Source organism: Dipodomys merriami, unplaced genomic scaffold, assembly GCF_024711535.1.
Source record: "Dipodomys merriami isolate MVZ:Mamm:240054 unplaced genomic scaffold, mDipMer1.0.p SCAF_19, whole genome shotgun sequence".
Taxonomy (NCBI): domain Eukaryota; kingdom Metazoa; phylum Chordata; class Mammalia; order Rodentia; family Heteromyidae; genus Dipodomys; species Dipodomys merriami.
This window is the reverse complement of record NW_027203270.1, coordinates 20143684-20169817: the sequence shown is the minus strand read 5'-3', so window position 1 is coordinate 20169817 and position 26134 is coordinate 20143684. Positions and strand designations below refer to the sequence as shown.

Sequence of the window (26134 nt, the reverse complement as noted above, 5' to 3'; positions counted from 1 at the left end):
AGGAAAATTCTGGGAAAAATTTAAATTATCTTAAAATTTCAAATAGTTGTTATTTTAAATAGTTGTAATTCAGTTTCTGTGTTTTTCCACCTTCGGTCAGCTGGGCACTTTTTTTTTCTTATTATTTATTTATTTTTGGGGGGGCTGTGGGCCTGAACTCTGGGCCTAGTCGCTGTCCCTCAGCTCTTCAACTCAAGGCTAGTGCTCTACTACTTGAGCCACAGTGCCACTTCCAGCTTTTTCTGCTAATGTGGTGCTGAGGAATCGAACCTAGGGCCTCATGCATGCAAGGCAAGCACTCTACCACTGAGCCACCTTCCCTGCTGGGTACAATTTGTTGCTTAAGATTTTAGATTTAACCAGGCACAGATGACTTACTCCTATATTCCTAGCTTCTCATGAAGTTGGGATCTGAAGATGGTGGCTCAAAACCAGCTCAGGCAGGAAATTATCTCCAATTAACTACCAAAGAACTGGAAGTGGAGCTGTGGCTCAAATTATACAGCACTAGTCTTCAGCAAAAACACTCAGGGACAGTTCTCAAGACCCACACCAAATAAAATAAAATATTTCAGTCGATTATAAATTGTTTTGATATTCCCTTAGCCTTTTAATGTTTTTGCCAATCTGGCACACAGGTAAGAAACTCATCGTTTCTCACACACACACGCACGCACACACACACACACACACACACACACACACACACGTAAGAAACTCATCGTTACACACACATACACACACACACAAACACACACACACACAAACACACACACACACACACAAAAAATAACCGGGTGTGGTGGCCCATGCCTGTAATCCTTGCTACTCAGGAGGCTGAGATCTGAGGATCATGGTTCAAAGCCAACCCAGGCAAGAAAATCTGTGAAAGTTTCATCACCAATAAAACACTAGAAAACTGGAAGTTGTGCTGTGGCTCAAGCGGTAGAGCGCTAGCCTTGAGCTGAAAGAGCGCAGGGACAGAGCTCAGGCCCAGAGTTCAAGCCACACGACCGACAAAAAAAAATAAAAATAAAACAAAACAATTTTAAAATTGTAGTCTTCCAAACTCAGTCTTGGGGAAAACTGTCTCAGTTACATTCAAAGAAATTAAGTTAATTACAAGTATTTCATTTTTAACAAGGAAGACAGTCCAATTATTATTAAAGTTTTACTATGTTTTTAAAGTCCAAAAGGCATCCAGTTAAAATTATATACTTCTTTAGAAGCTATGGGAAATCACAGCTATTTAGGTATGTCACAGAAGATAACAGGTGTATTCTGTTAACAATAAATGTGAATATTTTTCTAACTATGTTTACTCATTCCACAAAAATTTAAGGTGTCAATATCCTTTACATATACACATACACACATAAGGCAGGTGCCTTAAACACAGAAGTAGAAAGTAAAGCAGAAAGTAAAGAATCATGACAGATTTGCAGATAAAGCACTACAGGATCCCAAAAAGCTGTTACCACTACCACCCAGCAATACAACCCTTTAGATTTGTTTAACAATTCCTATTAGCTCATTTTAGACAAACAGGCCAACTCTATGAGGGCAAACAAGCACGACATTTTCCCTAGATGAGGAAATTAAAGCACAAAATAGGTACAGTTAATTACAGGAATAATCAGAACTCAAAATTATATTTTCTCTGGGGAGTAGTTCAAAATACAGCAGCTCTCTTCCAAAAGGAAAGGGTATGTTAGTATGGCCAAGCAATCACTTCCCAGTATGCATATTTTATACATACATACACATATACATACAAAGACACACACCTTGATTTTCATTAACAGGTGTGCTTAAGGCAAGGCAAAACAACCGGGAACTATAATTGCTAAAGTTCCAAGAAGTTTCAACAGAATGAGAAAATAATCTCTTTAATCTGCAATTTTACATCTAGTACCTATTTCAAAATCTGTCAAATCCTAAGCAAGTACAAAATGGTTCATTCAAACTATTTATGATAGAGGACACCAAAATATTTCCAAGAACATTATTAAGAATAAATACAAGGGGCTGGGAAGGTGGCTCAGTGGTACAGTGCTTGCCTCCCATGAATGAGGCCCTGGGTGCACTTCCTCAGCACCACATAAGCAGAAAAAGCCGGAAGTGGACCTGTGGCTAGAGTGGTAGAGGGCTAGCCTTGAGCTGAGGGACAGCGCCCAGACCCAGAATTCAGGCCCCACGAGCAACAATAAAATAAAATAAAATAAAAAATAAAATAAATACAAGCCAGATACCAGTGGCTAGGTAAGATCTGAGGACCATGGTTCGAAGCCAGCCTGGGCAGGAAACTCCCTAAGACTCTTATCTCCAATAAAGGTAGGAAATGGCACTGTGGTTCAAGTGGCAGAATGTTTGCCTTGAGCAAAAGAAGCTCAGGGATGGTTCAAGGGCCCAGAGTTCTAGCCCTAGAACCGGCAAAAAAAAAAAAAAAAGGAAGAAATACAGTAATGTCACAAACTGAATTATTCATCTGTATGCATCAAGATATACTGAACAAATAAATGGACATGTGTGGGTCTTTAAAATCCTAGGCCTCTTGTTTGCACACAGCTCTATTCAATCTCCAATCATAGTCTCACCAGGGTGCACACGAGGTATGTAAATTTCCATATAATTAGGGTGTAATTAAGAAATCTGAGGCAGGTGAATACACTAATCCCAAAGGTTAGAATTACCATAGTACTACTCTTCTAGGTTAACTCTTGTTGAAGAAGCAACTGGGGTATGCAACTCTGACATTTCCTGAACAAAATACTTTTTCTAAATTCACTTATTCCCATCCACCCTTTTAATACATGACTGCTTCTGACCCAGTTCGTTCAAAGAATTTGGTATCCTCTCCGTTGACATCTCAATCAATCTGGAGCTATCAGAACTTGGCTAATCCATCATTTGTTTGTGTTTGTGTGTTTGTGTCTGTGAGGGAAGAACAGCTAAAATTTATCCATTTACCTTGAACTCCATATATTGTACAGCTTTATTTATAATGCTAGTGTTGTATATTAGATCTTTGGAAATACAGCATAACCTGTATTTCTGCTACTTTCTATCACTTGACTACATATATTCTATTGTCTGTTTCTGTAAATTTGGTTTTTCTTTTCAGATTTTATATATATAAGGGATATTGTGTAACATTTGTGTTTCTCTGCTTTCCTTCATATTTCCTTTATATTTATATATATTTCCTTTAATTTGTGGAGGGGAAGGGAAAAAAGAAATCGTTTAACTAGGGTTACAAGTAGACCCGTAGCAACAATGAGAAATACAAGTCGTTATGTAGAAAAATGAACCTTACAACTTTGGTGGGGTGTGAGGGGAATATCGGGTTGGGGGAGGAGGGGAGTATGGGAAGGGATAGGAAGGGGAAACGAAGAAGAGGCAATGATGCTTGATACGAAATGTACTTGTTATCTTTTCCATGTAATTGTAACTACTCTGTACAGTTATCACAATAAAAAAAAAGATAGATTGCCTTTAAGTGTTAGTCGTGTCCTTTAAATTGATTTCATGTCATTCATCATGACAGCCTTTCAGAGATGAAAACCTCTTAACTACACAACGTTAGAAGTTGTGCTTGCTATGATTCAGCTTATATAAAAACAGCTAAAATAAAACAGCTAAGAGAACAGAGGTACCTCTCCTGCTCCCCAGCAACTGACACATGGGAGACTAAGTCCAAAGAGGATTGAATTGAAAGGCTCTACAGAGAATAAATGCTTCTGCCCAGAATGGTTAAGCAGTTGTTTATGTGCAGGGATTTCTGGCAGAGAGCATAAGTGGGGCTGGCAATCATACCAATGCTACAGGCCAAGGTCTCCCTAGAAGCATTGTAGATGCCTTTGGGACAGACCTGGGGAGCTCCTGAAACCTCTGCCTGCATGCATGGAATTGTTTTCAAGCCCCAGGTTAGGATAGCCTGTGCTCATTGTGATTGTGAACCAAAGTATAGGGGTTTCTCTCAGTAAGATCAGAGATGTACTTTGTGAGAGACATGCAACTAGGCATGAGTCATTGTCTGCTTCCTTTTCCCCCCAAGGAGCTTTTTTTTGATTTCTGCATAGGAAATGCTCATCAGAAATTCCAAGTCAGGCAAGTTAAGGACTTAGTTCTTGCCCAGAAAAGGGAAGTGAATATAGAATTAATATATCTCCTTGTCTCTTCTAGGAGGGCTTCTTCTCCTTAGGGCAGCCAGTTTGACTGAGGGATATGTACAGACATCTCAATGCCACACGCAAGAAAAACATGGCCAACAAGCTACATGACAGGGACTCTTCTGATGAGGAAGAGATTTTCCATAAGAAGAGAAAAAGGTAAATGACTGGGGGCAATTCAACATTCCTAGCTAACAAGGGGAGGCAAGGAAAAGTCTAGTTGCTTCCATCAATACTGAAAGCCTGCTATTGTTCCTTTCACAGGGAGCCAGCCCAGTGACACCATCATAGAGATTCCACCATCACCACCACCAGTCTCATCACCTCCTCCTCCTCCACCTGCTGAAACTGAGACCACCGGCGATCCTGGGTATTGTGGTGCTGTGCGTGCCTCATAACTCTGAGGCTTTTACACTTGGGTTCTCTGCATTGTTTATTCCACACCTAATTTCTAACATATGCTAATATTTTGATAAACTGTTTCCTCAGATTAAATTGTATATAATTCACAACCATTTTCATGGGTGGTACTTACATATATGTGTACAGATAACAGGGCCACAGGCAGGAGCGGCAGGACTGTGGCTAGGGCTGTGTCATGGCAGTCATGCTTTCAGAAGTTATAGGTGGCTTCCAAAGAGGACATCCTGCCTGCATTCTCTCAGTGTAATCGGCTTCTGGGGAACAAGAGAATATATCTTCAGCATGTAGGTTTGGGGTTTGCTTGTTTCTTTTTTGAAATCTCAAAATCTGCCTATTTTCTGGGAAGTTGAAATAGAAATCAAATATGGATAAAGAAATTAAGTGAAAAGGCAAGTTAAAGATTTCTTCTGGAAGTTTTTTTTTTTTTCCTTCATTTTTTTTGTGTGGGGGGGGTCTGGTCGTGGGGGCCTGAACTCTAGGCCTGGGCGCTGTCCCTCAGCTCTTCAGCTCAAGGCTAGCACTCTACCACTTGAGCCACAGCGTCACTACCGGCATTTTTCTTTTTGCTTATGTGGTACTGAGGAATCGAACCCAGGGCCTCAGGCATGCAAGGCAAAAGCGCTCTACCATTGAGACACCTTCCCAGCGCCATCTTCTGGAAGTTCTAAAGATACTAAAAGTGGGATTGGAGGAGGCGAAAAAGGAGCCACATTCCTTATCATTATAAATAGATGCACATTTGGGCCTGAGACCTGACTTCAAAGCAAAACCTTTTCTTTGTGGAGTGCTTGGGGGGGCAGCTGCCTGGCACTAATGGGAAATATCCAGACCAGGCTTATGGGTTCCTCAAGTCTCTTCCTCTATATTTAAGAGATGTACCTTTTTTTGAAGCTCAGCCTTCTAAACCAAACTCTGCCCACTTGGAGACAGGTTTGTCACAGGCAGACCTGTCTAGATCTTTTTTTTTTTTTTTTTTTTTTTTCTTTTTTGGTTCCGGTCATGGGCCCTGAACTCTGGGCCTGGGCACTGTCCCTCAGCTCTTCAGCTCAAGGCTAGCGCTCTACCACTTGAGCCACAGCACCACTTCCAGCTTTTTGTCTTTTTGCTTACGTGGTGCTGAGGAATCGAACCCAGGGCCTCAGGCATCCAAGGCAAGCACTCTACCACTGAGCCACCTTCCCAGCCCCATCTGTCTGGATCTTTAAAGTTAAAGCCCTGTGGTTTTTGGTTTATGGTGAAGCAGTCATTTCCAAAGAGCTTGACCTTCTGTCTCCAGGCCATTGTCCACTTCCAGCCACATTCACAAGATGTCATAGTCTCCAGAATATTGGGGTCAGTGAGGCTACTACACTCTGGAATCACATCTTATCTTCTTCTCAGGCTCTCAAACAAAGGAATGTGTGAGGCCCTGTGTTCAAGCCCCAGGACCAGACCAAACAAAAAAAGAAAAAGACAGCTGAGAACAGGGGGAATCATACCAGAGCAGCCCAGGCAGAGAAGTCCTTCCGACTCCATGGAAGGAAGCTGTCATCCCAGCATTCATGGGAAGCCTAAATTTAAGTGCATTTCAGCTCAGGCGTATACCTGAGCAGGAGTGAACTTATCCTAAAACTAAATAGGGAAAAATAAGACTAGGGTTTTGGCTCAGTCGTTTCATGCCAGCCTAGCAAGGTGGAAGCCTTGAGTTCAAACTCCAGCACCACCAAAGGCTAAATCAATCCATCCATAAATCAATCAATAAGATCACTGGGAAAAGACCAGGTACAAAGTTCAAATGAAGCTCTAAATGTTTATATTTTGTCTAAATCAAATCCAAGAGTCCTAACATGTTCTCTATCCCAATATCCTTCAGAGTATCCAGAATGAGGGAGAATGTTAAAAAAAATAGAGAACAAAGAGAACAAGTACACACAGTGAAAGCCAAGGTGGTCAATGTGTGGAAACAGGCTTTGGAGGAACAGTTCAAAGAATGGATTCTAGACCCCAAAGGAAATATTCCCATGACAGTGGTAAGGAAGTAGGACACTGGAGCGTAGTGAGGTGGATGATAAGAGGGCATTTGGTAAAGTACAAAGTGCCTCCCTTGGAAGATCCAGCACTATTGAGATAAGTCAGCTCATGATCTGCGTGGCCCAAGAGAGTTGACTCCTTCAATTATCTCCTGAACACAACAAAAAATAATTAACCTAGATTTCTAAAACCTTGTTTCTGACAAAACTAATCATTGCAAATAAGACAGATTGTATTTATTTGTTTGGGGTGGGGCGTGTGCGTGTGTGCGTGCGTGTGTGCGTGTGTGTGTGTGTGTGTGCGCGCATGGGCGTGCGCACACACGCAAGCTGGATCTGGGGATTAAAATCAGGGCCTGGGTGCTGTCTCTGAGGTGTTGTGCTCAAGACTAGCACTGTACCTCTTGAGCCAAACAGTTCTACTTCTGGCTTTTGGATGGTTAATTGAACTGAAGAGTCTTTACCTGACCAGGGTGGAGTTGAACCATGATCCTCAGATCTCAGCCTTCTAAGTAGCTAGGAATACAGATGTGAGCCACTAATTATTATAATCAGATTTTTTTATCCACTTAAGTGTCTGATAGGAGAGAAAAGTCTTCATTGTGCAGAAATTGCAGGAGTGTTGCTGCCATGCCTACTCATCACTGTAGTAAGAAAAACCTTCCCACAGATTTCCATCCTGCTCACTGGGTTGGGGGTGAAAAGAAGACAGTAACATCTATATGGAGAACCATAGATTGTGATGCACTTTTTTTCAGAAAGATTCCCCTAGATAAGAATTGGGAGTGGAGAGGGGATTTGATTTTATCCACAAAGAATTAGAGTTTGCACTTTGAGATTCCATAATTTATAACCAATTCATTTTTTTCGATTGATTTTTGACCACATCCATTACATTGATTAAAAAAAAAAAAGATTATGAGAATATTTGAAGTCGGTTCTGATTCGTTAAACTAAAACATGCAAGCTGGGCACTACTGACACATAACTGAAGCCCTGACTACTCAGGAGTTTGAGATGCTCTAGGGATCAAGCTTCGAAGCCAACTCCAATAGACAAGTCTGTGAGACTCTTATTTTCAATTATCCAGCAAAAAGCCAGAAGTAGAGGTGTGGCTGAAGTGGTAGAACACCTGCTTTTACTAAAAAAGCCAAGCATTCAAGTCTCCTAGAACACACGCACGCACACACACACACACACACACACACACACACACACACACACACACACACACAATAGCACACCTAGTGAAATATACATACTTCTCATCTTCTCAACCATTGATTCCCCAACATGATTTGGAGCCTTCATAGAAAACTTTTCTCCTCTCTATTCTCAGTTTATCCAAAAACTGTCGAGGCTGGGAATGTGACATAATGGTAAAGTGCTTGCCTAGCATGCATGAAGTCCTGGATTCAATTCTTCAGTACCACATAAATGGAAAAAGCCAGAAGTGGCACTGTGGCTCAGATAATAGAGTGCTCAGTGACAGTGCCCAGGCCCAAAGGTCAAGTCCCACAACCAGTGCCCTCACCTCCCAACCCACCAAAAAAAGAAGTAGCAGCAACACCAGGTCAGGGATGGTATCTGGGCACTGAGTTCAAGCCTCAGGACTGGCAAAAGCAAAGCATAAAATGTTCACACATCTTAATCTCTACTTTTTTTCAGAAATTCTTTGAAATAACATCACTTATTCATTTATTTTGGATTAGAATCACTCTGTTGGGTTTCTGATGAAAATTAGAGAAATTCCACACCATTCCAAATAACAGTATGATAATCTTTGTATTTGGAAAAACTGAATATCTGGAGTCTGTTGACAAACACCTGGAAATGCATAGGATGATTCAATTTTGTAACATACAGGGAGCCGGGCACCAGTGGCTCACACCTGTAAACCTACTTACTCAGGATGCTGAGATCTGAGGATCGTGGTTCAAAGCCAGGATGCTGGTGACTTACAGTTGTAGTCCTTGCTACTCAGGAGGCTGAGATCTGGGGATCCCATTGGAAAAGTGACATGTAGGAGATGTTTTGTCGAAAAATGAACTTTACAACTCTGGCAGGAGGGAGGGAGGGGGAAAGGGGAAGCGATGGGAAGGGGAAACAAAGGAGGAGGCAACAATGATTGATAACAAATGTACTCATTACCTTGCCCATGTAATTGTAACCCCTCTGGACGGTATTTTCACAATAAAAAAAAGAACTCATGGACTTAAAAGGTCAAGCAACAGTGCAGCAGAAGTGCAGAAAAGGTGTACTGCCAGCAAAGAGCTGAATATACACTTTGGGTTCAAATGATAGGGCACCAGCTTCTGAGTGAAAAAGCATAGCAACAGTACAAGGCCATGAGTTTCAAACCGCGTACAGCACTATAGACTATACATACAATAGATTTGCAATGACCATCTTAAATATTGTATATAAATATGTTATATTTGTAATAGAACTTTACAGTATATAGTATATACAGAGCTTACAGCTTGAGCTCAATATGGTGAGAATAAAAAATATTACCTATTTGTTGTTCTGCTCTCTTAAAAGATTATCCAAAAATCCATCAGTATCTATAACTACATGTGCCATTGATGATGATCACGATGAATAGGTGTAACTCTTTTAGGTGTGCTCAGATTTTGATTGAGGAAGTTAAAACCCAAGGGTTTATCACTTAGAAATACTTATGTGTTCAATAGTATATGTTCTCAAGTCTACTATTTAATCATCCTTATTAGATATCTAAAAGATTCTGAGTATAATATTTTCCTCTTTCTTTTTCTAGAGATTTTCCTGCAATAAAATATAGTCAATTGAAAGACGTATATTTAACTCATTGCCTTTTCTGAAGTTCATGGAAGTTGCAAATAGAGTTTCAATATCTCGGCTGGGAATGTGGCTCAGTTCCAGAGTGCTTGCCTAGCGTGCATGAAGCCCCAGGTTCAATTTGTCAGTACCACTTAAACAGAAAAAGCAGAAGTAGTGCAGTGGCTCATGTGGTAGAGTGTTAGCTGTGAGCAAAAAGAAGTTCAGGCACACTGGTCAGGCCCTGAGATCAATCCCCAAGACGCTCCAAAACAAAAAACAACAACAAAAAGAAAACTTCTTTATCTCACATATATCACCTCATTTTGAAATAGAATTAAATTGTGCTAGTGAAAAGTTACTAATATATATGAAATTATTTTACACTAACAAAGATGAGTAAGTATCATAAGTCAGACAGACTCATTACAAAGCAGTTGTTCTCAGCCAATGGCCTGTAACCCAAAGACATTTAGCAACAGTGGATATGCTATGTACATGTAGTGGGCAGACATGTCTAGAGGGATGCTGATGTCCTGCTTGTATCCTACAATGGACAGGACAAGGCTCCACAGCAAAGAACTGTGCAGCCCCAAATGAATGGACATACAAAATCCTGTTCTCCAACAATGAGGGTCACCTGACACTGCATGTGTAAATATGAAAGCAGAAGTCACAAGCAAGTATGGTCCACAGGAAGATTTGTTTTTATGTTTCCTTGTTTTTGTGTTTTTTAGTCAGTGAGGCTGGGCGCTGTCCCTCAGCTCTTCAGCTCAAGGCTAGCACTCTACCACTTCTGTCAGAGTGCCACTTCTGCCTTGTTCTGATTATGCGGTGCTAAGGAATCTAACCCAGGGCTTCACACATGCAAAGCAAGCACTCTACCACTGAGCCACCTTCCCAACCCCCACAGAAGATTTCTTTAAAGCACGAAGAAGTTACAGAATTGTTTGATTATATGTAAATTATAATCACTGTAAACTGGTAACGTTTTGAGAAAAAAATCCATTTTACCTCCATTCTAGAATTCTGGGCAATTTCCAAAGGAAGTCTGCTTTATGGATTATAACTGTGACTTAAAGACAATATTACTTTTCGTCTACAATTTTCAAAGCAAAGAAATGAATACAAACTCTTCATGAAGACTAATACATATTGAAGGTGGCTCAGTGGTGGAGCGCTTGCCTTGCATGCCTGAGGCCCTGGGTTCGAAACCTCAGCACCACATAAGCAAAAAGAAAAAAGCCAGAAGTGGTGCTGTGGCTGAAGTAGAGCGCTAGCTTTGAGCTGCAGAGCTGAGGACAGTGCCCAGACCCAGAGTTCAGGCCCTACAACCGGATCCACTCCCCCCCCCCCTCAAGAAAGAAAATGTTGATAATTTCAATTCCATAGTGTATTTCAGAGTTGTCCATCATAATCCTCTAAAAAATGTTGAAGATTCCTATCTTTTTAAATTGCCTGCATTAAATATTTCTATTTTAATAACCTTACCTGTCTTGAGATCATTTCTGTTATTCTTGATTAGCTTTTTCAAAGGATTAATAGTTTTCAGTGAGCCTAAGAAAGTCATATACATATATTTTTAAAATCTTTTCTGGTGCTGATTCTAGGGCTTGAACTCAGGGCCTGGATGCTATCCCTGAGCAATTTTATTCAAGGTTAGGACTCTAACACTTTGAGCTGAAGTGCCACTTTTGGTGTTCTGGTAGTTAATTGGTGATAAGAATCTCACAGATGGGTTGGGAAGGTGGCAAAGTGGTAGAGCGCTTTCCTTGCATGCATGAGGCCTTGGGTTTGATTCCTCAGCACCACATATGCATAAAGAAAAAAAGCGGGAAGTGGTGCTGTGGCTCAAGTGGTAGAGCACTAGCCTTGAGCTGAACACCTGAGGGACGTGTCCAGGCCCAGAATTCACGCCCCACGACTGGACCCAAAAACAAAAAAAAAGAATCTCACAGAGGGCTGGGAAGGTGGCTCCGTGGTGGAAGAGTGTTTGCCTCACATGCATGAGGCCCTGGATTCAGTAAATAGAAAAAGCTGGAAGTGGCACTGTGACTCAAGTGGTAGAGCATTTGCCTTGAGCTGAAGAGCTGAGGGACAGAACCGAGGCCCCAAGTTCAACCCACACAACTGACAAAAATTTTTAAATATGTAATAAAGACTCTGACAGAGTTTCCTTCCCATGTTGTCATTGAATGGTGATCCTCAGTTCTCAGTCTTCTGGGTAGCTAGGATTACAAGCATGGGAAACCAGCTTCTGCCCACATAAGCTTTCATATGTGCATTCCAGCTTCGAAAAAAAATCACAGCAACCTGTTTTACAATACATATGTTTAACACACACATACAGACAGACACACAGACACAAGACACAGGCACAAATACACACACACACACAAATACACACACTTGAGAAAGAGCAGAGAGCCTAGAATTCAAAGGCAGATTGGACTTTCCCAGCTCTTATCTCAAACACCAAGGGGGATGACAAAGCTTAGGAGCAGAGCCTTGTACACACAAGAATCGAATCTCAGTCCCTAGTGCGTGCGTGCATATGTGCATGTGCACACAGACACACAATTTATAGAAGTATAGACAACAAAATATAAAGGCTGCAATTCTTCCCCAGTGCTTGCAAATAGGCCTCCATGTTCTGCAGTAAGGAGCCTCATAAATTCCCCTTCAGGAGGGGACTTTTCATCATGGAGAGAGCTGAGTTCTAGGGAGAAATCTCTTTCAGAATTCTATGCTCTTTCAAAGCCTTCTGTAGACAGCACTCCTGCAAAACACCAGATTGCAGCAAATGCTGTGGTAGGAAGTATTCCTTCACAAAACGTTCCTGTGTCAGAAGGAAGGCTCCCTAAAAACACAATTCAGGAAAATCTTGCTGCTCCAGGATCCACTGTGACTGCATTCAAGGTAATGCTGCCAATACAAAGCAAGGAGGCACAATGGGACTACCTCAGAAGGGCCCTGATTCACCTGTGAAGCCCTTCCAATCACCCATTCCCAAGTTCCATCCTTTGCCGATCAATTTGACATGCAGTTAAATCAGCAGCTGAGGCCCTCCTGTCTCATGTTATCCAGACCTTGAAAATTGACTGCTCTGAGACTGATGTGCAAATATCTGTTCCAAATGCATTTCCAAAACGGGCCTGCTGATGAAGCTTCTCAGTGAACAACAGCAAGAAATCAAGTTGTCAAGAGCTGAGTGGGATACGGACCAATGGAAAGAAGATAACTACGTCAAGGAGAGCACTGAAGTTCAAGATGAACAGAAGGAACCAAATGAGGCGAGGACAGCTGTAGAACTGCAAGCCCTGATTTCCCCATCCTTTAGATACTCCTTCAAGGAGGAAAACCCAGGCTTTAGGCCATTCCAAAGTCATGTGACTAGGACTGTGTTCCCTACTCTTCTCCTTTATAGAGTGGAGTGGACCCAAAACACAGAATAAGTATAGAAAAATTGCAAAATAGTGAGACAAAATACATTACTTTTTCCATTTGGTGTTTTTTTTTTCTACCGAACACAAGAAGTTCCAGGATATGGCTATAACAACAAAATCATCTTGGCAATATCTGTGACTGTAGTAGTAATGATTTTGATTTCCATTTTCTGTCTCATTGAGGGTAACACCCACCATTCATGCACGTTTGCAGATTATATCTTGTTTCTGTAGCCAAAGGTGTTTTCCCACTCTACAGGTGGGAATTTTTTGACAGTGCATAGTGTTTTCCCTATGGAACCGTATTTATGATTTTTAGGCCTGTGGTAACAAGGTATGACTGCTCCTACATTAAGAAGAGAGGTCTCAGAACATCAGGTACTGGTTTGCAGAACAGCAGATCGCCAGGAACAGAGAAACCTACCAGCCGGGAGTCTCCACGAGGATCCCACCCCCACCCCTCACTCTCCACCGGAGCAGAGAGGCTCCATCCCGCCAAAGCCGCTCAGCATCAGCAGAGTGACAAAAGGACCTTTCAGCAGACCACCCGGCCCGCCTGATCGCGATCACAACGATCCAGCACTCTCCACCCAAGCAGAGAGGTTCCATCCCGCCAAAGCCGTTCGGCGCCAGCAGCGCGACAAAGGGTCCTGTCTGCAGACCACCCGCCCACCCGATCAGGATCGCAACGACCCGGCGGGGTCACTTGGGCCCCAGAGGTACGGAGAAGAAGCTGCCTGAGCGTGGACACTCTTGACCCGACAGCTTCGACAGAGGCAGAGACAGAAAAGAATCACACAGAGCCACCACCGCCCAACCCAGCCCGGATTGCAACAACAACTGACGACCTACACCACACAGAAACAACCAGCTCCAGGGTGAGTACCCCACAGGGGAAGTGTATCCCTCAAGGGAGACCAGAGCTGGAGGGAATCCCCAGACCCTGACCTAGACTCCCTACCCCAGCACCCGGACCACAGGACCCACTAAAACTGGGAACTGTTTGAGAGCTCCACCAGCCCGTGGAGCACACTCAGCTGGCCAGGCTAGAGCAAGAGCGCCCCTGGAAGGGAGCTTAAATGCCCAAGCCAGGAACAGCGCCCCTGGGTCAAGACTACCAACAGTAGAAGAAATTTGAACTGTGTCCCGCAGGCTGTATAACCTAGGTGGTATACACATCAGCACAGGCCTAACGAGTGCGCTCCAGGCTGCATAACCTAGGTGGTATACACATCAGCACAGGCCTAACAAGCGCGCTCCAGGCTGGGGCCGGAACCAGACCCGGGGATCCGGCGCCTGAACAACACAACCAACTCCTCCCAATTGAAGTAAAAAGCTGAGCATACGCCTCTCAACAGAGGGGAGAAAACCAGGAAACAACACTCCCCCGGGAAGCACGCCTGTGACAACAAAAGACGTGGAGGCCCAGGACAAGAGAAGCCCAAACACCACCAAAACTCCACCCATATACCCTAGACTGGGAATTGGGCAACACAGGCTGCCAGCACCTGATAGTAAGCAGGAGCTCAGACTGTTAAGGCGGCTCAGCAATAGAGTGATAGTCTTGGATGTATGAGGCCTTGGATCTGATTCCTCAGCATCACAAAAGCAAAAAGGGTCAGAAGTGGTGCTGTGGCTCAAATGGTAGGGTGCCAGCCTTGAGCTGAAAAGCTGAGGGACAGCACCCAAACCTTGAGTTCAAGCCCACAACCAGCCCAAAACAAATAAACAAAAACACATCAGGAGCCCATAGCAGACTCCAGCATTTGGGAGAGTGCATCCAGAGCATCTGTTCTTCACAAGAGCACCCGTAGGAGCAAACACAAGCAGTCTAGGCTGCTCAACCCTTCCAAAGGCGGGAACTGCCAGCAATCTACAGCAGAGAGCTGAGAATCCTAAGTAAGTCAGAATAGCAGCTGGAAATAGGCTCCCAACAGAACCCAGATCAGGCACAGACTCTCTCTACCAATACAGAACCAGCAACCAAGCAAAGACAGACACAGCAAAACAAAATTGAAGAGCAGTCTCCTGAACCTCCATGCGAAAATCACAGAGAAAAATCACAAGGTTTACTACCACCCAGGACAGCAAGCTCACCTCAAAAGCCAGCAGCCACACAGGGGAGAGCCCCAGTGGGAGCAAAGCAGGAATGGAAGACAAAGGCTACTTCCGAGGGTTGCTAGAGGCAATGACTCAAGAAATAAAGCGAGAAATTGATCAGAGATTGAAAGAGCACAAGGATGAACTATCCAAAGAGATACAGGGTATCAAACAAGAGATGCATGCAAAAATAGAAGCTGCACAAACCTCAGTAAGAAGTGAGATAAACGCCAAATTAGAGGTAATGCATACCTCATTGAGAGGTGAGATCAGTACTCTGAGAACCAACATTGAATCCATAAAGGGATCCATTTCCTCCATGCAAACCACAATAGAAGCCACTGTCAACAGAGTGAATGAAATGGAAGGTAGAGTGTCAGATACAGAAGACAGAATACACCAACTGGACCAAAAAGTGACAGATATGGAAAAATCACTCAAATTAAACCAAAGGGATATTCAAGAGCAAGCAGATAATGCTAAAAAATTTAACCTTCGCATAATCGGAGTGGACGAAGGTGAGGAATTCCTATTTAACAATATAATCAATGAAAATTTTCCCCACCTCAAAAACGACCATCTTAACTACATCACAAAAGCTTATCGAACACCCAACAAGCAAGACCCCAGGAGAAACACTTCTAGACACATTATAGTAAAAATGATAGATCTGAATAATAAGGAAACAATCCTGCATGCAGCAAAAATGAAGAAGGAGCTATACTACAATGGGAAAAAAATAAGAATTACTGCAGATCTCTCCACACAAACAATGAATGCGAGAAAAGCCTGGGAAAGCACCATACGAGCCCTGAGAGCCAATAACTGCCAACCCAGACTGATCTACCCGGCAAAGCTAGCATTCACATTCAATGGAGAACTGAAAACTTTTAATAGCAAAGAAAAACTAAATGAATACATAAACATTAAGCCAGCATTACAAAGAATTCTAAGAGGGGGGACACAACCTGAAGAAAGCAGCCAGGAACTGGGGCCTGCCCCAAACAGGTGTTACTCAAAGTCTAACTGAGCAAGCATGGGAGGAAAGGAAAAAAGAAAAACTTAGGAAAACGGAATGGCAGGGACAACAATGCATCTCTCTATACTTTCTCTTAATATAAATGGGTTGAATTCGCCAATTAAAAGAAAACGAACTGAGGACTGGATAAGAAAACAAGACCCATCCATCTGTTGCCTTCAGGAGACCCACCTCGCAGCCAAACATACAAACAAACTCAGAGTGAAGGGGTGAAAAAGGATCTACCAATCAAACGCCCCCAGTAAGAAAGCAGGTGTAGCTATCCTGATATCTGACAAAATAAACTTTTCATTAAAATCAGTACAGAAAGACAAGGACGGACACTACATATTAATAAAGGGAACAATCCAAGAGGAGGATATAACCATCATCAACTTATATGCCCCAAATATTGGTGCACCCAGATATGTCAAACAAATGCTCTCAAACTTACAGAATAAAATAGATCCCAATACGATAATACTAGGAGACTTTAACACACCACTCTCACCAAAGGACAGGTCTACCAACCAGAGGATTGGCAAAGAAGCTACCAATTAAGAGAGGCCATACTTCAAGCGGAATTAACTGACATCTACCGAGTATTTCACCCTAAAACAACACAGTACACATTCTTCTCAGCAGCTCACGGAACTTTCTCCAAAATAGACCATATCATAGTTCATGCAAGGAACTTAAGCAAATACAAAGGGATCGACATAATCCCCTGTATCCTATCTGACCACAGTGGAATCAAGCTAGCTCTCAATAACAAAGCATACCACAGAAATTTCTCCAATACATGGAAATTGAACAGCACACTCCTTAACAATGCCTGGATAACAGAAGAGATCAGAGAAGAAATAAAGCATTTCCTACAACTCAATGAAAATGAAAACACCTCACAAAGAAACTTGTGGGACACAGCAAAAGCAGTCCTGAGGGGCAAATTTATTGCCCTCAGTGCCCACATCAAGAGAATGGAGACAGACCAAGTAAATAATCTCATGTTGCAATTAAAACAGCTAGAAAAACAGGAAAAAATGGGACCTAAAGCTACTAGAAGAAGGCAGATAACCAAATTAAAAGCAGAGATTAACCAATTAGAAAATCAGAAAACCATAACCAAAATAAACCAAACAAAAAGCTGGTTCTTTGAAAAAATAAACAAAATTGATGGCCCATTGGCTAGATTAATTAAAAAAAGAAGAGAGGAAACCCATATTAATAGGATTAGGGATGCCACGGGAAACATCACCACACGTACCCAAGATATCCAAACAATTCTAACAGACTACTTTCAAAAGCTATACTCTCTAAAGGAAGAAAATCGGGCAGAAATGGATGCATTTTTAGAGAAATACAAGTTGCCCAAACTGAGCAAAGAAGAAGTTAACCAATTAAATAAGCCAATATCCTATAATGAGATACAGGAAGCTATCAAAAGTCTTCCAACAAAAAAAAGCACAGGACCACATGGATTCACAGCAGAATTCTATAAGACCTTTAAACAAGAACTAATACCCATACTCCTCAAGCTCTTCAGAGAAACAGAGAAGGAAGGAGCTATCCCAAACTCATTCTACGAAGCCAATATCACACTCATCCCCAAACCAGGCAAAGACCCAACCAAAAAGGAGAATTACAGGCCAATCTCCTTGATGAACACAGATGCAAAGATCCTTAACAAGATTCTAGCTAACAGAATCCAGAAACACATAAAAAAAATAATTCACTATGACCAGGTAGGCTTCATCCCAGAGACACAGGGATGGTTTAACATACGTAAGTCAATAAATGTAATCCAACATATCAACAGAGCCAAGGTCAAGAATCACATGATTATCACCACAGATGCAGAAAAGGCCTTTGACAAAATTCAACATTCATTCATGCTAAAAGCTCTGGAGAAAATAGGAATAGAAGGAACATTTCTAAAAACAATAAAAGCCATTTATGACAGACCAATAGCCAATATTATACTTAATGGGGAAAAGCTACAACCAATTCTCCTAAAATCAGGAACAAGGCAAGGATGCCCACTGTCTCCACTCCTCTTCAATATAGTCCTAGAACCCTTAGCCAGGGCAATAAGGCAAGAAAAAGACATTAAAGGGATCCGCATAGGGAAAGAAGAAGTTAAACTATCCCTTTTTGCAGACGACATGATACTATACCTCCACGATCCCAAAAACTCCATCCCCAAACTCTTAGAAATCATAAATCACTTAGGCAAAATAGCAGGATACAAAATAAACCCACAAAAATCAGTTGCCTTCCTATACACTGATAATGTACAGGAAGAGAGGGAAATAAAGTGAGCAACCCCATTCAAAATAACCTCCCGAAAAATAAAATATTTAGGAATTAACCTAACCAAAGATGTAAAAGAACTATTTAATGAGAACTATAAAAAGTTAAAGAAAGAAATTGCAGAAGACACTAGGAAATGGAAAGACCTCCCATGCTCCTGGATAGGCCGACTTAATATAGTAAAGATGGTAATACTTCCAAAACTAATATACAAATTCAACGCAATTCCTATTAAAATCCCAATGACGTACATCACTGAAATACAGAAAACAGTCCAAAAATTCATATGGAACAACAAAAGACCTAGAATAGCCAAAACAATTCTAGGGGATAAAGACAATATGGGAGGGCTATCCATGCCGAACTTCAAACTCTACTACAGAGCTATAATAACAAAGACAGCATGGTACTGGCACAAAAACAGACCCGAAGACCAATGGAACAGAATAGAAGATCCAGAAATAAATCCACAGGCCTACAGCCAGCTGATATTCGACAAAGGAGCCAAAGACATACAATGGAAGAAACACAGCCTCTTCAACCGCTGGTGCTGGGAAAACTGGGCAGCCACATGCAGAAAACTAAAAGTGGACCCCAGCCTATCACCATGCACCAACATCAACTCAAAATGGATTAAAGACCTTAACATTAAACCTGAATCTCTGAAACTACTGCAGGACAGAGTAGGAGAGACACTTGAACTAATAGGCACAGGAAGGAACTTCCTGAACAGAGCCCCACGGTCACAACAAATTGGAGAGAGACTGGACAAATGGGACTACCTTAAAATAAAAAGCTTCTGCACAGATAAAGCTATCGCAACCAAGCTAGAAAGACAACCAACTAATTGGGAAAAAATATTTACCAGCAATATATCAGACAAGGGGTTAACATCCTGTATATACAGGGAACTCAAGAAACTAATCCCTCCCAAACCCAACAAACCAATTACTAAATGGGCAAGGGAACTAAAGAGGGACTTCTCAAATGAAGAAATAAAAATGGCAAAGAAACACATGAGGAAATGTTCATCATCCCTGGTGGTGAAGGAAATGCAAATAAAGACAACCCTGAGATCCCACCTTACCCCAGTCAGAATGTCCCACATCCACAAATCAGCCAACGACAAATGCTGGAGGGAATGTGGAGAACGAGGAACGCTATTACACTGCTGGTGGGAATGTACACTTATACAACCACTTTGGAAAGCAGTCTGGAGGGTCCTTAGAAAGCTAAAGATTGACCTCCCTTACGACCCAGTCATACCACTTCTAGGCATCTACCCTGAACAACAGGAACCAATATACAAGGACACGTGCACCTCCATGTTTATTGCAGCACTGTTCACAATAGCTAGGATATGGAAACAACTTAGATGCCCCACCACAGATGAATGGATCCAAAAATTGTGGTATCTATACACAATGGAATATTATGCAGCCATTAGAAATGACAAAATAATGGCATTTGCAGGGAAATGGATGGAGCTAGAAGGAATCATGTTGAGCGAGGTAAGCCAAGAACGAAGAGACAAACAGTACATGGTCTCCCTGATAAGTGGATGATGAATCCAAAATGTTAGGTGATATGACAAAACTAACAGGACTTAAGAAACAAAGAACTCCCACTCATCTGGTTGAACCACTACTAAATATCCCCATGCTGCTGATCACATATATGGTATATAACATGTGAGCACCGTTATATATTACAGACTGTGATAGACAATTTGCTCCAGGAAAGTTAGAATGAACTTGTGACTTTAAATGAGCATCATTATTCCACAATACTGTGAATTTCTGGAAATTAAGTAATCACTTAATCACAATAAAAAAAAAAAAAAAAAAGAACCTTGGGGAAGGGAGGGAGGGAGGGGATGGTAGGGGGAAAACAATGGAGGGGGTAACAATGTTCAAGAGGAAGTGGAAGTACTCATTACCTCACTCACGTAACTGTAACCCTCTGTATAGTATCTTTACAATAAAAAAAAAATTAAAAAAAAAAAAAAAAAGAAGAGAGGTCTCTTGTTAGTAAGAGTTGAATTTGATGACAACTAGTTGGGGACCATCCTAGGATCAGTGTGCAAAGGCCATTAGTAATTGATCACTGGCCATTGAACAGGCAGGCCAACTGAATCTCCTAGTGCCTCACTGTTTATCTAGAAATTTCTTTTTTTTTTTTGTTGGCCGTGGGCTTGAACTCTGGGCCTGGGCACTGTCCCTCAGCTCTGCAGCTCAAGGCAAGCGCTCTACCACTTGAGCTACAGCGCCACTTCCGGTTTTCACGTGGTTTATTGGAGATAGGAGTCTCACGGTCTCTCCTGCCCGGGCTGGCTTTGAACCACGATCCTCAGATCTCAGCCTCCTGAGTAGCTAGGATTACAGGCGTGAGCCACCAGCGCCCGGCTTATCGAGAAATTTCTATACACTTCTCTACTGCCTTTAATTTCTATGTACAGTCCAATGTTGTCTTTATATTTTTTCATTATTTTCTCTGCTTACTTAGTTAGATAAGCTCCGTGAGAAGAGGGAAAATGCAGTGTTTCCCTTGCCATTGATAGTAATGGTCAAACATGGAGATGAGGCATTGTGCTAAGCTGTGGTGTTTGAATGTTACACCAGCTGACCATGTGCTCTAACTCCTGAGCTATACTTCTAGCCTATGATATTTGAAATGTCACCTTTCACTATTCTAATTCATGGGAGAAAATAAACAAATGATAAAGCTACCAAACTTTTTTTGGAAGAGGGAGTGCTAAGTGAGAAATGATTCCTATCTCTCACCTAAAGAAATATATTTCAGTAAATGGAGAGAGAGACAGAGACAGAGAGACAGAGATAGAGAGAAGAATCATAATGTACATTCTCAGGCTCACCACCCAAACCAGCTCATTTTTTCCTGGAAGCCTATGACCATGGCGAGGAAGAAAATCTCAGATTTTAGCATGGAAGAAAAGGACTTAAAGCTCCCAGAACTGGACTTCCATTTCTACATAACTCCAGAGGTCCTGCCATGTGATTTCCTTGGGAAGGTCTGCTTTGACCTTACTACAGCAGCTGCTGGCTGTCTTCTGGGGATATCCAGGTCTGCAGCCAAACCTTGCCTAGCTGTGGAGCAGGGGCCCTGTAGGAAGAAAAGGTCCCTGTTCTCAGGAAGAGGGGTTCCAGGCCCTGGAAGCCCCAAGCCTAAGCCTTTCTGTTTGAGGAACAAAGCTGTCAGTCCCATAAGCAAACATGTCATAAAGCAGGGGTGGGGCAGAGAACTCAGGGCCCCTACATAATAACCTACTCCAGGTCAGAACCTACCATATTGTTTTGTCCCCTGCTATTAGCAGACGCTTGGCATAACAGATCCCTATTTCCTACAATATCCATATCCCTTTTTCCCACAATGTCCCTTTTGCCCTTAATGTCCCTAATGTATTGCTTTGTAGCAAAATACGTATTCCTATTAGTGCAGATGTGCCTGCTGTTGCAGGCCAGGCCAATTCCACAGTGGGCCCAGGATGAGTTCTATACGAGCTCTAATCCTTATGGACCCACAAAGCCCGGGTCTTCACCCTTTTTGCACATCCCACCTGAACTTTCATCACCCAGGATGGGAGGATTTGATTTAATAGGATCCTCTGCACCATCTCAGATGCTTACTGAGCCTCAGGAGCCAACGGAGACCAATACAGATACTGCAGAACAGCTACCTCCGGGCTCAGATGCTTTTACTGTTTCGCATCAAGACCCACCAGAGAAGTTGACTCTGCAGCACAGACTCCCACAGATGGTGCCAGTGCTTGGTGAAGATCAGACCCGGGCCCAACCTCTACCTCATCTACTCAAAGGTACCATATAGAATATTGCTCTGGCTGAGACTTCAGAACACTCCTCACTTGAAATGCCTTTTCTGAAAGGCAGTTCAGTAGGTAGCCAGTAAAGAGAACACCATGTGTTCTAGCCTATGATATTTGAAATGTCCTGCTTTCAGGCAGGAAGAGAAGTTTACTGCACAGAACTGCTTGCTCCCAGCCATGCAAGGTGGAGACCACATGGACTAAAGAAGGGCCGGGGGGGGGGGGGGGAGGTGAGGCTAGGTGAGCGAAGGTGTGGCCACACTGGATTCAGATATGATCTCAGAGCCTGGGACTCTCCCTTGGTCTGATGGGGAGCATGGAGGGGGGGAAGTGGCAGCCCGGGATGTGTCCTCCAGGTAAGCCAGTGACCTAGATGACACAGGTACTGAACAGAGACTTAGCCAAGAGGAGGGAGGAGACTGCCTCATCTATCCAGGGAGGCCCTTGCATTCCAGCCTTTTGATAATGATGAAACAGGGCACAGACTCTCTCTGGCTACTTCCTGCTGGCAAGGGGGTGTCGCCACTTGGGGCAAAAGGCCAAGATGTAGCCTTTTCTGGGAGAAGGCAGCAGATAGCATAGCAGCTGTCCCTTGATGACAATCCTTAGATGATGTCTGGAAGAAGTTTGATGAGGCAGGGGCTGGGCAAAAAACTAGAGAGCACACAAAAGGTAACAAAGGCCAGAATGTTCGTTCCTGTGTACATAGAAGGTAGACAGGTATGGACAGTAGATGGGCAAGCCTATTTCTATTGACCTTCTGGCTCTGGTTAATTTTGAAAGGCAGACACAAAGTGGCTAATGTGACATCATCTCCTATTACTTCTCTCCATTGTACCTTGTTTCCCGGACTGGCTGAGTCACAGGGGTCTCGGTGCTTGTTGCTAGGGTAGCTTGTCCCAGTTGGCATTCACAGGCTTTGAACTCAAGGCCTTGGGAGCTGTCCCTGAGCACTTCTGCTCAAGGCTAGTGCTCTCCTTCTTTGAGTCACAGTGCCTCTGGCTGGTTAGAGATTAGAGTCTCTTGAGCCATGCCTTCAGCCTGGCTCTTTGCTGGTTAGTTGGGAGGTGGATTCTAAGGGGAATTTTTCTGCCTGGGCTGGTCTTGAACTGCAACCCTCAGATCCAACAAGTCTTTGTCACAAAAGCCCCTTTATTTCCTATTAAAGCACAGGAGACCCACAGAAATAATGAGCACAGCTTACCTGTAACTCGGTAAGAATTGACCAACAAATAACTTGACACAATTATTTCTCTAAGGGTCTGGCTAGATACTACAAAGAGGAAAATCTGTATCAAAACTCAGTGGACATGATGAGAGATTTTGTAAGCTTTTAGGTGAGGAAAGAACACGCAGGTGAATAAAAGTTTACTAGGGGTATGCTCCAGGCAAACTCCCTCTTAAGGATCAGAGAGGTGGCACAGAGTCTCCTTGTAGCAGGGTTTATATGGCCAGGGTCAGCAGGAACTTTTAGCAGGTAACTAACTGGTTTTGCAAGTTTGAGTGGTTTCAGGCTAATGCCCCCAAAGGAGGATTGGGACAGGTGGTGTATGAGGAAGTGGCTTTTCTAGGCTGACATGCTGGCATGTTTTGTTTGGTAAAGGGGTGATGATAGTCATCTGGTGACTTCCTGCTGGACAGGGGCCTAGTGGGGCTGCATGCCGGTTGTTTAGGACGCTGGAGGGATAGTGGGCAGGCGAGTGTACGGGTAGAGAAGAAGGTAATTAACTGTCCCTCTGGTCATTTCTTGGATGCAGCTCTGGATGAACCTCAAGAGGCATGGGGCAAATAAACAGAAAAGGCACATTAAAATTAATGGGCCTGAAAAAAGACTAATTAAAATTAATGGGGGCTATGGAACCAGACCAAAACAGGTCCCCCAGATTGCTAATGTTGAGCTCCTCTTTTAGCTTATTTAAGACCTTGATATTTTGTTCTACCAATCCTGACTCATTACTATAACAACAACATTGTTCCCGCAAGATATGGCAGGTCCCACCTTTTTTGACTGTAAGGAGGCCAACGGCTTGGCAGTTTTTGAGAGCAACCTGTGCCAGGGAGGGAAGCTGGCGCTGGAGTGAGGCTAGAGATACTGAGGTGAATTCCATGGCCACCTGGAGTTTATCTGAAAATTCCTTAGCTGAGACTAGGCTATGTCTTAGGGCCCAAGAAACCTGTGGAACCACTTGGGAAATAAAGGCTCGACAATGATCAGCTTGAAGGGAGGAAGGGAGGCCAAAGCAAGGAATAATTTCTGAAAGTAAAAATGGGGATACAACTCCTGCCGTCTCTTTGGGGGTTGGAAGACCTCAACCTGCCCCGCTAGGGTGTCTACCAGGAGAAGAAGGTACCTCGGGGCTGAGGGCTTAGCTCAGCGGAAGGGTGCCCGCCTGGCACGCACAAGGCCCTGGGTTCGGTTCTCAGCCCTGGAAAACAACAACAACAAAAAAAAAAGAACGAAGGTACTTCATCCTTTTGTGGGTGGCATATGGATGGACATACCAATCTCTGATGGGTTGTAAAGGCTTGCCTAAGTCCCCCTTGAGGGGTGGTGCTGGAGCAAGTAAACCATGCCTGAGAGGCAGACTCAACTATTCTGGAAAGCTGAGGTGATAAAAGAGGGGCTTTAAAAAAACCAGTCCCCGGCTGGGAAGTTGGCTCACTGGTAGAGTGCTTGGCTCGCATGCATGAGGCCCTGGTTTTGGTTCCTCAGCACCACATAAGCAGACAAAGCCAGAAGTGGCGCTGTGGCTCAAGTGGCAGGGTACTAGCCTTGAGCTGAAGAGCTGAGCGACAGTACCCAGGCCCAGAGTTCAAGCCCCACGACTGACAAAGACAAAAACAAAAACAAAAATGTCCCTTGGGCCCAATAGGAAGTGAGGAATAAACCTGCTGTATGAGGGTTTCAGCCTGGGCCAGAGGCAAGGCCACTTCTTTCCCAACAAGATCCATTCCTGTTCTCCATCTGTGCAACCACCCCACTCCCCGCCTTTTTTTTTTTTTTTTTTCACTCAGTTGTGGGGCTTGAATTCTGGGCCTGGGCTCTGTCCCTCAGCTCTTCAGCTCAAGGCTAGCACTCTACCATTTGAGCCACAGCGCCACTTCCAGCTTTCTCTGTTTCTGTGGTGCTCACAAATCCAACCCAAGGCCTCATGCATGCCAGGCAAGCACTCTACCACTCAGTCACCTTCCCAGCCCAGTGCCACCCTTCTCACAGATAAGAATGTTTTCAGATGGGCAATACTGAGGAGTCTAAATGTGAGACCTGTAAAAATAAAATGGAGACTGTCTTGAAAACTCTGGGGAGGCACCGTCCAGATCAGCTGACTGGTCTGAGAGGTGTTTGGATCCTCCCACATAATGGCAAACAGATTCCAACGGCCGGGTCCAAGGGTATGGTAAAGAAAGCGGCCGTAAGATCCAATACCGAAAAATGGGTCATAGAAGGGGAAATATGGAAACGGCGGGTAGATGGGTTGGGAACTACAGGGTGTATGGGCACCACAGCTTCATTAATGAGATGAAGGTCCTGTACTAACTGGAAGGAGCCATCCGGTTTGCAGACAGGCAAAATAGGGGTGTTATCAGGAGAGTTAGTTGGCACCATGAGTCCCATCCTTTTCAAGTACTTTCTTATCCGGAGGTAACCAAAATTTCCCCCAATTCCTTTCCCAAGACTTTCTTTACTACCCTCTTTATAATTCCTTGAATTCCGTTCCCAAGGCTTTCTCTACTACCGTCTTTACAATTTCTTAAGCTTCTTTGTGGCTAGAGTTTAAACCAACCATTTTTTAACTTTGGCTTGTGGACCTGGGCTATCTCAGAACTGCCTCAAGGCACCGCTTGGGTGAAGTTTGCTACATTTTAAGGCTAAGAGCAGGATCTCATTCCTCTTAGTGCCTCCATTGCTTATATGAGGCATGAAAGACAGCTGGCCTTTCCCTGGAGGCTAGGAGGGAAGTCCCTCAGCTCCCATAACTGAGACCTGTGACAGAGAAGACCAGGTG

At 43.3% G+C, this 26134-nt stretch overlaps 2 protein-coding genes across 5 annotated transcripts in view; one reads left to right on the top strand and one right to left on the bottom strand.

The window, feature by feature from the left end:
* Positions 1-1024: 1024 nt before the first annotated feature.
* The window catches only part of LOC138830842 (large ribosomal subunit protein uL29-like), an 85674-nt gene continuing 60564 nt past the window's right edge, over positions 1025-26134 (bottom strand). Inside the window, exon 3 of one of the 2 annotated variants that reach the window (XR_011373069.1) lies at positions 1025-4849. Coding sequence is in view for 1 of the 2 variants with exons in the window: in XM_070027655.1 (XP_069883756.1) it covers positions 12280-12331 (52 nt within the window). In the remaining variant the exon portion in view is untranslated. Of the gene's footprint in view, positions 4850-11957; positions 12332-26134 lie in introns of those variants that run through there. The other variant, XM_070027655.1, reaches the window with a different exon arrangement.
* The window catches only part of LOC138830834 (leucine-rich repeat-containing protein 37A2-like), a 40460-nt gene continuing 35216 nt past the window's right edge, over positions 20891-26134 (top strand). For 2 of the 3 annotated variants that reach the window (XM_070027623.1, XM_070027625.1), the window contains exon 1: positions 21533-22118. In XM_070027623.1, coding sequence (XP_069883724.1) covers positions 21674-22118 — 445 coding nt within the window. In that variant the 5' untranslated portion in view covers positions 21533-21673. Of the gene's footprint in view, positions 21368-21532; positions 22119-26134 lie in introns of those variants that run through there. The other variant, XM_070027624.1, reaches the window with a different exon arrangement.